Raw genomic sequence first — 14,325 nt, forward strand, 5'->3', positions numbered from 1 at the left:
AAAAGGGATTTCTCCCGATTTTAATTAGAATTAAAGTATCAATTGCATCTCTTCAGTAGCTGATACAGAAATAATTCAAGGAGCAAAAGATATCTAGAGCTACCTTTACTTTTGTGGTAATGAATGACAAATAATTAAGTCACATGCAAATTTTAAGAAAGGTTTATTTAAACTGACTATACACATATGCAATACAATGCCATCTTATGATATAAAAAAGTTACAATTGAGGTTCTACAATGTTCGGCAACGCGGGAAGCTCCGAGAGGGTTGGCGCCCCCCCTCCCATACATATCCACCACTGCATCTCTTCGAAATTGTTGTCTAATTTAATAATCTATTCTATTACATTTAAAGGTTTCTAAATCATGTAGGCAATGAAGTTAGATTAAAAATACAACCACATATTTATGAGAGCTGAGACAGCCACTCATTGAAATATTTTCAATAGTATTTGTGCTCTACACCCAAAAATTCTTCACGTGTTATCGAGAGAAATTCTACAAGTGTTCTTCAGGTAATTCTTAGGTCCTTGAATCTACCCCAAATCCGGGATATTGTTTTTCCCTGTTACATCTAAATATTTCTCGGGAAGCGATTAAATTTTAAAATTTTCTCCTTCCCCAAATGTAACCAGTATGTTATTTCAGCCGCCTAATCTCGTTGGCAGTGTGGCCACTCTTAAATCGTCGCAGATCTTAAGACACAGAAAGTAACTGAATTTAAATTTTGGACAAAAATGAAGTGAATTGTATTTTTCTTTCCTGAATTATAAAAAAATAGTTTTATGAGTGCAAAAAGATGAATGTGAGTAGAAACTGCAAGTTGTCTGAAGCTAAGAATAATTAGTAATTATAGTGTCATCCCCATGTAAAGTCACCAGTTTTGGATAGACCACCTCTGAAAATAGGAATGGCACCTTCGCTTTTAACCATTACAGAATTATTGCATCTCTTTTCTGTCGTCAATTTTTTGCATTTTCGGATTTTTATAAGTTTATATATTTTTATGTATAATTTTCAATGTTTTACGAAGATTTTAACGGAAATTTAACCTATTTACCCTGATGAAATTTAACCAATTTAGCCTATTCCTCGGGAAAATGCAATTTTCAAACAGACGTCTTTTATTGTTCTACGTTCATTGTAATGAAGCTGCCCGCAAAACAGAAGGAGCTCCGTTATGGCAGAATAGCGTTCAAATCGGGGCGGATTATTTATATTATAAGCTGTCATTTCTGGTGTTTATAACGTTTTTCACTACTTTCCGAGGTGCCTTGATAATGGTGACAATACCTCTGGGAGATAATGCGTCTGCTTAGACAAGTGGTTTTTAGAGCTCTCCGATTATCATTAATTCTTTCATTAAATTATTCATTCTTTGTCGATCTGGTAAAGTAAAAACTTATGGAGAGCCACGTTAATAATTCCCATATTTACATTTTTTCTAGGAATTACGAGGCCGACCCGCCCCCCTCCACTTAAACCGCTCCTGGTTAAAATTAGGCAAAAAAACTTCAAAAGCCGATCCAAGTGTACTCGGATGTGTATAAGCTACTCCAAATAAGTATCTGGTGTCCACCAGAGAGAACATAAAGAGAAAACTTCATTGCAGACAGAGATTATTGGTTATAAGACCCGTAGCTGTCCTGCTTGGTAAAATTTTTAATACAAAAAGTCGTATAATTCCAAAATGATGGAGAAAAAAACATTAACAATAAGTCCAACTTTACTTTGAACTCTATGAGCGTGTAAAAGTAATCCATCCCGTTCACAGAGTATTAATGGCTGAAATGGCTTAAGCCATCGGCTGTCTCTTAAAATGTACATCTTAATGAACGCAGAATATCTCCCTCCCAGTTACGTAACTTTGATGGAGCATCCAAGCGTCGCAATCCTCCAACCCGGGCATACCGACTTCTTATTGTGATTGCGTTGTGAGTTTCAAATGTTCCTTCCTTGGCAATATTGGGCGTGGCTTGAATATTACGAGATTCTCGTATTTTAAAACACTCGGTACCCCGCCCTTTTAATTTGCTACTCTTCCATCATTTTTTCAAAACTCGTTTCGGCAGATGCGTCCACCATAAAACTGAAAATGACTATCTGGCTGAGTGAATCATTTTTTCCAAAATTTTCCCCTCTGGTTTTGGACCCCTCTTGAACGAAATTCTTGGCTACGCCACTGGCACGCGCCCACCCATGTATATCCGCGATTGGTCTAGTATTAAATATTCCATGAATTTTGCTTGCATTTTTATACGTTTTTCATGGTGCTTCAATAAAAATTTTCATTTGAATTGAGAAATCAGGGTTACTTTCTGATATTCATTGTTGTAAAATGTATATTCTACGTAGAATATACCCTTCAAGGTACGTTTAAATGGAGCACTTTCATCGCCTGCCTCCTTCTCACAATTAACTTGTCTTTGATCTACTAAAAGGCCTTTTTTTTCTTTCTTACTATAAATCCGATTACCCAAGTGGCGTAACTAGGAATTTTCTCTTGGGGAATGGGGTATGGGGTGGCGGGGGCGAACCCCTAAGGCCAGTGGCGTAGCGAGGGGGGGGGGGGTTTTTGGGGGTTAAACCCCCCCCCCCCCCTCAGAGCTCAGAGAAATATTTAAGTTTAATCCATTTTACGTAATTGGATTGATATTACCAATAGAATAGTGTAAGGATAAATAAAATATCCCTCGGAAAGCCGTAAAACTCACCATTTTGAACAGTTTATCTTAAAATTCCGCAATATATTAATCTCGCACCTACCGCTTATCCTAGTGGGTATTCCATACCCCCACACACCCCGGTATTAGTTGCACATTATCCCCCCCCAGCCTTAATTCCTGGCTGCGCCCCTGCCCAAGGTAACAGGGTCTCCTGGTCTCCTCACCTCAAAACTTTTCTTGAGTCATCTGGCATTATTCAGTGACTCTTATCACTGCCATGACATAAATGATCTTTAACTTTAAGCAAATATAGTTATTATATGTCAAAACTAGACAGTAGTTTTAAGTAATTTTTTATATCTCTGAGGCTGTGGGGGGATCTATCCACCTCACCCCCAAGTTATGTTTTGAGTCTGAAATTACCTAGTTTAGAGCTGATTTAGAGCTCTAACACGAGTGAATGCATGATCTCAGTTCATGGGAGACCAATTGATGCAAAATTAACATGGAATTCACGTGTACCTACTTTGATCTAACAAAAACCAAAAATACTTTTGTTCGATCTATTTTGTTACCTTTCAGAGAAACTGGCTGATGATCTCAGATTGTGGGGGCATGCTTTTGAAACACTTCAGAAAAAGGCAGTGAGGATTGAGAGTGGGTCATGGTCCAGAAGCCACTGTAGGCCTATATTCAAAAATCGACACATATTAACACATATTTTGTGCTTTGTAGTCTCGTGCATGTAAATAAAAAGCATCATGATATATATCACCAGATCAGCAGTCCACACCGATGATTCAAGATCACAAAATCATCTTGACATCAGTCATGTTAGTTGTTAAAAATTTAATAATCCAGACAACATGGTACTAAAACTAAAACTATTCATCAAGCTGCCTTTTAGTGCCCCTCTCTGTGAGACTATATTCACTTCATTAGGCCTTTTCTGCCCTCAAGGCTCCTAGTTTGAGGTTGTAATAAGAGTGACCTTGGGAGATGGCAGGTCAGTGGAACTTGGTCCTTTAACCCGGGAGAGGATGTGCAGCAAAATATAACATTAGAAGGTGCATGGAGTGTCATCAACACCCCAAAGAAAATATTTTTTTCTCTTCCCTTGGAATGATATGTGTAGTTATGCTGTGTTCTTTTTTAAATATGTCTTCTGAATTAAATTGGATTGATGCAATGCAATTGCAATATCCTTTTTTAAACTCAAAGTTCACATTAATAGCTTTTAAAAATGGTACACAGGGCCACATGTAACAGTTTTGCTATAAACAAACCAAAGATTTCTTCAATATCTTCAAACACCAGATTTGGCTGTTATAGTCTAATAATATTTTAACTATCCCTGAATCTCTTGCATGTAAGTAATATGCAGCTGTATGGTACACATTACATTTTGGGGGTTGACCCTAATGAAAAGGAATTATTCACAAACTGTTACAGAAGTGTTTCTCGAAACGTGTTCAGAATCTGTTCCCGAAGTGTTCATGAACTGCTGGGGAACCATTCATGGACTGTATTTTGGCCCAAATGAAGTGTTATGAGCCGTTTCCAATAAGCCATTCATTTTATGGGCGTATTCCAGCTGTTCATGAGGTGTTCAGCTGTCCATGAAGTGTTCTCTAACTGTAGGTACAGGAAGCATTTAACGATTTGTGTTCAGAACCTTTTGCTGAAGTGTTCAAACACTATCAGGAGAGCCCCTTGACCTACCCAACCAATAAACCCTTACCCCATTCTTCTTTCCCATCCTACCCCTCTATTTCCATTGGCACAAATCCCTGGCTTTTGCTCCATTTTCTGAAACAATCACTACTCACCATTACTGTGCCCTTTGTATCTTATATTTACTGTATTAAGCACCTTTAGCTTGGTGCGCCACATGACCAACACTTTACATGGCTGTGTACTTTTCACACAATTGAATACTGATGTGTCCACATCAATATTCAATGGTGTTCATGTGACTTTACCCATTTACTTAAATCTCTAATGAATTATTTAAAAAAATAAGTAATACATATCCCATAAATATTTATATATATTTATTTATATAAATCAGTGGCTCCAAATCAATGATCTTTTCAAACAATAGATGGGCTGCAAGACCCTTAGGTGATGGTCTGGAGGACAAATGAAAACATCATTGTTATTGAAAAAGGCTGGGTTTTATTTGATGCAGCCACCAAATTTTCATGTATAATTATCTTCTCACACTTATGCAATGTTCTTTGATATACATTCTGCATCATCTATTTAATTATGCATATCATATATAGCTATCTTTCGCTGATATTCATTATTTTACAGCTAAAATTATGACGTGATTAAGGAACTTTGTTGAGAATATCAGAAAAAAGTGCCAGCAAAGTGCTTGCTCTATCCAGTAGTGTTATAGGCAAGAACCCTACATAAGGACGGTAATGTCCTATCTGAAAGATGTTATCAATGGCTGCGCAAGTAATTCAAGTTCCTACTTTGGCCGCTGTGGCGTCGCCAACCGCATTCGAGGCATGTAGCAGACGCTACAATAGGGAAACAATGTTATTTTTCAATTTTGTTTAACCAAATTACGGCGAACAATGATGAGTTTTACCAATTTTTCTGATAGGATGAGTTAGATAATACTCATATCTCTATTGGATGGGATGGAATAAACCCAGATGTCTGTGATAGTACAGCGAAGTGAAATTATATTCGCACCGGTGCCATCCGTAAGAAACTGTTTTAACTGTCTGAAAAGGTCGAAAATCCGCCAATGAATCTCAGGTGCACGATATAATCAAGGAAGGAAATCGATAAATGAATGAATATACAAGAAATTTGCAGCATGCAAGTCTGTTAGCCATCTATCTTGACAGTCTATTTCGAGAAAAGCTCAGGTGATAGTGCAGCCTACCGACACATTTGAAACATGGCGGATATTTGTTTACAATTTTTCGGTACTAGCTGATGACTTTAAACCATTATCTCGGACGCTATACAGACATGGAAGCGCTCACATTTTAGGTTTGTACAGTAAATGATTGATTTAACCCTCGAAATATAATATTTACGCTGTGGGAGCAGTGATTAACTTTACTAATTGCTAATTTTACACTCACATTACACTACGTCATATGAATGCATTACGAATTTATATTTATTCCTTCATTTCACGATTGAAACAAATTGCTTCGATATCACTCATTAAAAAAGAGGTAAACACGGTCCATAGGTATCCACGATTGAATAAGTAAATGGTTCTGAAATCAAAGTATACTTAAACAACTGCTCCGCTATGCAAGATCGATGCATTAATGCAATTGTTGTTGACAAATTTTCATGCATTCAGTTCACTTTCTACGTAACTTCAATAATTGCTGTGACCGGCAGAACATAGAATTAAAACGACAAAACCTTAAACTTTCTTACCGTCATTGCACTAAAAATACCTTAGCGGGCATTCTTTCACGTACACAGACAGCATCGCCCATTGAAAATACAACACTCTCGCCCTCACTGATGCTATGCAAGATCGATGCATTAATGCAATTGTTGTTGACAAATTTTCATGCATTCAGTTCACTTTCTACGTAACTTCAATAATTGCTGTGACCGGCAGAACATAGAATTAAAACGACAAAACCTTAAACTTTCTTACCGTCATTGCACTAAAAATACCTTAGCGGGCATTCTTTCACGTACACAGACAGCATCGCCCATTGAAAATACAACACTCTCGCCCTCACTGATGCCGATATCGTGCGCACGGATTTTGTATCAAGCAATACTATTTCTTTCACCACAGGTACTAACCAAACACCTAAAACGACTTTATAAGATTTTCTTCATTTTAAGATCACCGAATACGTACCTTGCATTCCAACGGAATAAACGGGCAATAAACAGAATGATTGCTCGAGACAAAAAGAAATTTAATGAATTACTCATCTTGAAACAGCATACATTGCAGTAGAACAAGGCAAAGTCTTCATACTTGCAGCGATATATCACAATTTTACCCTGATCCAGTCTATTCAGTAATTCAGAGTCTTATCCTTGCAAAGGCAGTTGAAGTAACATACGAATAATATCAAAAGGCAAACATTTACACTTCAACAATCGTTTCTTACAACACTGAAATTATAATCAGCAGAGAATTGTATCACACGAACTCACAATCACAACACTCGATCATTTTTTCTCTACGAATTACCTTTTAATCGTCCCACATGTGATTTCAAGCAACAGAAATGTTATCTTACAACATAAAAACTTCTGCGGAAGTCGTAGATTCGTAGCGAACACTAAAGCAATCGATGTAAACAAGTCACGCTAAAAGATACACACCAACACAATAAAATCAATGCTGTCACTACTAACCACAAAATAAAATAATTATACGCCTAAATAATTAATTATGTGATGTCTTCAGGGCGAAAGTGTAGGTCACACATTTAAAAACACATTTGCAAACACGGTAAGTGCTAAAGCGCAATCCTTCCTTGGAATAGCCTTCATCCATTTCTCAAGCTCGGACTCCATCTGCAAAAGTATCGTAATACCCTTTTAAATTTCGGTATTTATTAAAATAATGAGAATAATGAGACTTAACGCACAAAATTAGGAGCAAAATGACTTCAAATTTTCATGCAACCGCAATGGCGGACGACAATGACTCACGCGTACTTACTTTGTCTTTAAACAACCTCCTGATCTTCACACTCTGAAGTTTATTATTCACATTCGCAGATGAATTTCCGCAAAAGAATCCTGGCTACCAAAAATTACGTAAACCCATTTCTTCCTGTGTAATCTTCGATTTTAGAAGAGACGCTCACTTATCTCCCATAAGAGGTAATGGCAAAATGGCTGTGACGCTGCCTCTAATTGTTGGTCGTCGCTGCCATCGGCGGGATTAGGAACCATATTAACTTGCGACACGAATTTTGGACAAATGACGATCGAAGCGCACGAAGACAATCGTCCTTATACAGGGTTCTTGGTTATAGGTTTCACGCGAAATGCATCAAAGTAATACATATTGGTGCATGAGACTAATACAGAGGTAAAATAACTTACTTTTTACTAAAACTGTATATCACGTGATTAATAGATTCACAAAATCATTATTATCCATATTTCTAATTTTATTATTCTTATCTGCCAGACTATATATAATCGAGCCACTTAAAAGCTTTCCTTCCATACCTTTTATTTACTCACCTATACGTGGTTTACAAACTCTACGTACTTTAATAGAATTCCTTAAATAATGCATGTCCGAATATTCCACCTAAAACTACGAAATTCTTCAAGCACCAATTTTTCTTCATGATTTTTTTGGGGCCTGAGAAACCAAGGGATTCGTTTTGCGCGGTTTGGAATGAGAAAATGAGCATCGCAATCCGCCGTATTTTTTATTATTCCATCTGCATAATTAGCCATTTGAGTGTCATTTGGTGTCATTGGTTGGAATAAAGGTTGTTGACCTCACTAATCTAACTTTTCCGTATTTCATAATTAGCGATCAAGATCAGGTTTGGCTGAGAAGGAACTTGTATAACTCCTTAGGTAAATGTTGATTCTGCGCATTAGCCTAGTTGCGTAATATTTTCGTTGTTGTACAGAATGTTAGGTTCCCTTTTGTCTGCTTTAAAAAGAGGAAGTTTGTTTAGTTGGGTTGTCGCGAATAGAAGTGCCGTTATAGGAAATGTGAGCATTGTCGAGTGTCTTATGTATTGGTGTAAATGTTCTGCCGTGGTCGATCCTACAAAACAATGCGTCATGCCATGAACCGGTATCAGTGATTTCTCTCGTTGACTAATTGCAATGCTGATTTTCGCTTTCCACTCTTCGTAGGTTATGAGCAGCATGATGCACGAAGTTGATGTTGACACGAAGAAGGCTACTTTTGCTATGGGCTGCTTCTGGGAGCCCGATGTTCTATTTGGGTCTTTCAAAGGAGTGATTAGAACGAGGGTGGGCTACACTGGAGGAACTAAAAAAGGCCCTTCTTACAAAAGCTTGTGAGTATGCTTATTTTAGCGCATCAAAAGTATTTCATGAATGTAATTGTGATGGCTCATCGCCTAAACCCTCGTAAACTATTGTTATTAGAGGAGACCACACCGAAGCCATTGACGTTGACTATGACCCTACAGCAGTTGACTACAAGGAGTTACTTGGTGTATTTTGGGAAAACCATGACCCGTCAATTCGGATGACTCGCCAGGTGAGATATTTATTTGTATTTTTACCTAAACTTAGCTAAGTAGGTACCTACTTTACAAAAGAGTAACAATTCATTCCACCCATGACTGTCTAATCGTTGTCATTAAATTTGCATAGCAGTAAAAATCCATTATCTCCCTTTTTAGTATTCATCTTTTATTTACTACCATGATGGTGACCAAAAGAAACTTGCTGAGGAGTCACTTGCAGAAAGAAAGGCCAAAGGGGCAGTTCTTACTCAAATAGTACCAGCATCGGAATTTTATGATGCTGAAGGGTGAGTGGACTAGTTCTGTACACTAAGTTTGTATGAATTAATTATGTTTTGTGTGCTTTTTTAAGGTTAATCAATTATCATACGGTTGCTGGAAGTGCATTAGTATATGTTTATTGGGACTGACAACCAGACCCTCCTAATCGCCACAAATAAATTTCAATAATTGGATCACGACAGCATTCAAATGATCATTTTAATGACCTTAAAATGATTACTAATTGCATTTGACCTTGACATTACTGACTGATGTATTCTCTCTTTTTCTTATAAAGACATGTTTACATAAACATCCACTAATGCGGTTAGATACGTTAACCCTGTTAGTACAATCCAATTCTACCTGGGATACTTGTGAGAAATGCGGAGGGGATTTTCATAAAATGTAGCAAGTAGGAAAAATAAACAATGCAAAGCTTTTTTATTACATAGCCATGTACGTTTTTTTTAATTGACGAGGTTATACTGGTTAATTTTGAAAAAATATTTGTACATTTACTGGAATAAGTTGTAGCCATGTAATAAGTCATTGCAAAATAAATAATGTACTAGTACTTAAAGAGCGGATACATCGGCCTGCCGCACTAAAAGGGTTAACCCATTCACCATCAAAATTGCATCATGTAAACTCCTACAATTGTCCAAATGGACATCCATTTTAGTATAAGACACGTAACTAAAATATTTTTTTTGGAGCAAATACATAGTTTTTAAAACTACGTAATAAAGTGCTGTTATAGTTTTCTTACAATGTTGGTTTCATTCACCTTTTTCCATGCTTAAATGTTACAACTTGAGAAACCATGGCTTGCCCCCTCTCCACCCCCTAGTTTAGGTCGTGGGTATGCCCTTGCCTCTTATATTGTCGAGCCTCTATCTTAGTATTTTTTCCAGCCATGCACTTGCTTGGGTAAAAATGCATTGTTTAATTATGGCTGTTTTGCTGCCACTTTTTACTGTGTTTTTATTCCTTACAGTATTATTTCAATTAGTGGAATAGGTGATGTATAATGCCTATAAAATGCACTGTGAGAGCACAATGAGCACTGTAGAGAAGGTTATGGTACCTCAATGCAGAATATTTTCTCTCTCTGGTATATTTGATGTTAATTGGATTTACTTTGTGCAAGTTTTAGGATTTTATCTGTAAGTAATATTATGATATATTTTTGAAGCTCTCATTTTCATTTTGTGACAATCTGGATCCATTAGTTACTCATTGTTATGCTCTGGAGGCGTGATATATGAGTCAAAATCAAACTGAAGTAGAGTGCCCCTTTTCAAAATTGCTCCACTTTGATGTGCCAAAAGAGTTAATGGAGATATGTATTCTTCTCTGCTTTTAAGCAGAGCTATATACATATAAATCAATCACCGCTCTCCAGAACTGAGCCAACTGAGCTACTATGTAGTTCTCAAATTTGATGTGGAGCTTTTTAAGAGTAATTGATGCTCCATTTCATTGGAGGGCATCTTACAGCTTGAATTGTCCCACCAAATTCAATGCAGAAACGGACAAAAATGTCCCCAGAGCCTTAAACATGTCTGAAAATCCAAAAATTCAATCCATTACTTAATGGTTTTACAAACTATTGAATACAGTTGCATGCTAGCTTATTTTATTGAATAAGGAGGAGCAAAAGAGGCCATTAGTATTGTGTTGGACTAAGTGGCGTAGCCAGGAATTTCGTTCAAAGGGGTTAAGGAGGAGATGGTCCAAAACCAGGGTTGAACATTTTTGGAAAACGTGGTACTATGTATGTAGAGGGTTTTGCATTAATTTAAACAATTTTCATAATTGAAAAAACTTCGTTTGTATAAGAAATATTTTGAAAATTCATGTTTTTTCAATATTTTGTTTTCTTTTATGAAGGAAAATAATTTTGTTTTTATATTTTGGGGGGTGTCCGGACCCCCCCGAACTCTACCCTGGGCTGTACCACTTGTGAATTATCCCAGTTCTTCTGATGTATGTGCTCCTAATATGTTGTATTTGTTTTCATATCCATCTGCAGCTATCATCAGAAGTACCGGCTCCAGCAACATCCTTGGCTGGTAGAAGCAATAGGTCTGTCGCAAAATGATCAGAAATCTTTGACCCGCTCTCATGTTGCAGCCCGTCTCAATGGATACATATTTGGCAGAGGAGGCAAAGAACAACTGGAGGCAGATATTGTTCGTCTCGGTCTAAATGAAAAAATAGCTGACTATGTGAGAAAGTACTATTTGAAGTTTGAAGGACGAGGACTTACATGCTGATTTAATTTTGATTCATGAGTATTTTCAGGACTCTTATCTCGGGATTTTAACAAAGCTTATATAAAAATGATGCTTTTAATGAGTTTTAATTTTAACATTATGTTACGAGGAATTTCTTTGCATTTTTTTTTGCCCATTTCAATACCTAGAATCAATATATGATTGGTATTTCATTAGAAAAGGAAATGTGGAATAATTTCCAGTGAAGCCGAAAGAAAAAAATTAGAATTTTTATTGTTTTTTACCTCCTTTCATTGCATATTTACTTTTGAATGTGTAGATGCATAGGTCGAAAAGTAACTTTACAGTTATATAGTTGCTGAGTTTATTGATAGTATTGACTTTTACCTCAATATAAGTGACTTTTCTTTTTAAAGTTGTGACTTATTAATTGGTCACCTATATAATTTGAATTCAAGTTTATATGTAAGAAAATTAAAGAGGAGGGATGATTAAGTTATTTTGTATGGCACCTGAGTGTATTGAGTTGGCATCTACATAATAATTCATGACAATAAGAGCTATTTGGTGTCCTACTGAACTATCATGGTATGGCATTATAGCTTTTCTCATGCCCTTTAGATATTTTTTGTTATAGGTTAATTAGTATTACTTTGTCAGTTATTATTTTTAGACGGGTAGTATTTAGTGTAAAGGTATAAAATTGCATTATTTATGATGAATTTTAGCACATGATTTAATAGTCAAGGTTTACTTTATTCTGCTATTTATCTTTTGACATGAATTGCTCAATTAGGCTGTCATATGTTCATACTTCCTACTGCTCCTAAGTCTATATTAAGTGATAATTTTCGACTGGTTAAGAAGAATATGAGGAATATCAAATATTCTTCAGTGATGATTTCTTCATAATTCATTCCAAGTATTGCTACCTTTGCATAATCAGTTTGATTTCTTAATTGATCAATAAATCAGAAGCTTTCATATTTTTTATGCCTGAGGTAGTGGAGAAACTAAAATGTTGGTCACAACTGTTCATCTGACTGAAGTATAAAAACTGCAATCATTTATTTCTCTCCCAAATTCACGAGTAATTTGGACTATGTTGATAATAGCATAAATGATACCTCACACCATCACTTGCTGTATTGCATGATCATTTGAGTCATGATTGGGTTCATGTTTGGACTCCAAATCAAGGTTTGGAGTGGTTTTGCAAAGAGGCCGAAAAACAAAATCACTATTTCCTGCTTTGCTCTGATTGGTGTTTAGGATTTCACATGTGTATTCAGGTACAGAAAATGTGACATCCATTTGTGTCATTGCTACTGTTCTTGAACATGCATGTGAAGAATTACTATGTGATTCTAGCTTCACACAAAAAAATTCAGTTGCTTCAAATACCAACCAAGGCATGCATCTAATTTTAAGTTATGATATATCTGTTTGGTTAACATCCTGTTAATGAATGGGAAAGGTAAACTTAAAGCTTACCCTTATTTTTTATCATGTGATGTACGTGAAAGACTGAGAACTAATATTAACTACCCATAGCAATATCCTATAGACACCAAAAAATTGTTAACAATTCCCTTATGTTCTACCATTTTTGCATTTAATTTGATTTAATGCAGTACAATTCCTTTAAAGTTCAAGTTTATCCTAGTGGGGATATGCGAGTTGTACTTTTTGATCTCGAGTCGAGTTGAAAACTACTCGCAAGTATCGAGTCGAGTCTGGTACTTTCTGGACTAGGCGATACAACAATGCATGCCCCAGCATATTCTCTTTTTTCCAATTCCCTATCACACATTCTACTCTGAATGCTTATTCTGATATAGAAAGGAGAAAAAAATAATGAGGAACGTTGATGATAATTGTGTCAGCATTAGGAAATGAATGGAAATGATGTGTCTTAAACGGTTGGGGCACAGTCGAAATAAATTAACCCCTAGTAATATGTCGAAAATTTAATTAATATGTGGATCAAACGGCTTGGAAGAGCCCTGAGTAAAGGCATTTGCACAATAGTAATAAAGATTACATAAGTAAATTACAGAATTGCTGGCTTATTGGCCTCAATAGCTCTGTAACAGAAATGACTCGACTCAGCATTCGTTATTACTCGTTACTACTCGAAACACTTGAGTTGAGTACCAACTACTCGACTCGAAATTTCAAGTACTCGCGCATCCCTATATCCTAGGTGATACACTAAAATTATGCTTAGGTGGGACTATTCATTGCTTTAGGTGCTGGCATCCTGGAGAGTTTTAAAAGTATTTTAGGGTTTGGGTTTAACTATCACACCTGAGTATTCAAGATCACGATAAGAAGTTTATGTAATATTTTCCTTTTGGAGTGTTATATTACTGGGCTGCATTACTTTTTATAATAAAGATTTTACCTAAGGTAATATTGATAATACAAAGCCTGTAAATATTTTGTATTGAAACTTTTAGATCATGTTAACATTGTATGTTTATTTAAAGAATTATTGTCATTTTCATAAGATAAATATCTTTGACAATGAAAGATGATATCAGTTGTTAGAAGTGTTACTGCTTTGGCATGGATACCTGCATAAAAACACTATGTAATAAAAGTGACCACCAATGTTCATATTTTTCTCTTCATTTTAATGGTAACCCTCTCATTAGGTACTGTATACATATGTCACCTCTTTTTAATGACTGACATAGCGAGTAAAAGTTATTAATTTTTTAGAAAATGCCCTTTAATGCTTAGAGCATATTTATGAGTGATTACAGCCCGTGGCATAGCTAGGGGGGAGGTTTAGGGGGCCAAACCCATCCGAAATAGGAAAACACAATTACTTTCCTTCATAAAAGAATACAAAATATTGAAAGATTGTGACTTTGCAAAAGATTACTTTAATAAATGAAGTTTTTTAGAATATTAAAATTAGTTTAAAACC

General features: G+C 36.0%; 1 protein-coding gene across 2 annotated transcripts; it reads left to right on the forward strand.

Moving 5' to 3' along the window:
* The first annotated feature begins 8,079 nt into the window (after positions 1-8,079).
* LOC124163500 (peptide methionine sulfoxide reductase) lies at positions 8,080-14,009 on the forward strand. 2 transcript variants are annotated; one of them, XM_046540455.1, is made up of 5 exons: positions 8,080-8,233; positions 8,522-8,688; positions 8,780-8,894; positions 9,040-9,170; positions 11,183-14,009. In XM_046540455.1, exons 2-5 carry the CDS (start codon positions 8,525-8,527, stop codon positions 11,424-11,426), a joined length of 654 nt encoding a protein of 217 aa, XP_046396411.1. In that variant the 5' UTR covers positions 8,080-8,233; positions 8,522-8,524; the 3' UTR covers positions 11,427-14,009. The 2 variants fall into 2 exon arrangements, with proteins under 2 accessions (XP_046396411.1, XP_046396410.1); XM_046540454.1 differs by lacking the exon at positions 8,080-8,233 and adding an exon at positions 8,249-8,374.
* The last annotated feature ends 316 nt before the right edge of the window (positions 14,010-14,325 follow it).

The sequence above is a fragment of the Ischnura elegans genome, chromosome 8 (assembly GCF_921293095.1).
Source record: "Ischnura elegans chromosome 8, ioIscEleg1.1, whole genome shotgun sequence".
NCBI classification, from domain to species: domain Eukaryota; kingdom Metazoa; phylum Arthropoda; class Insecta; order Odonata; family Coenagrionidae; genus Ischnura; species Ischnura elegans.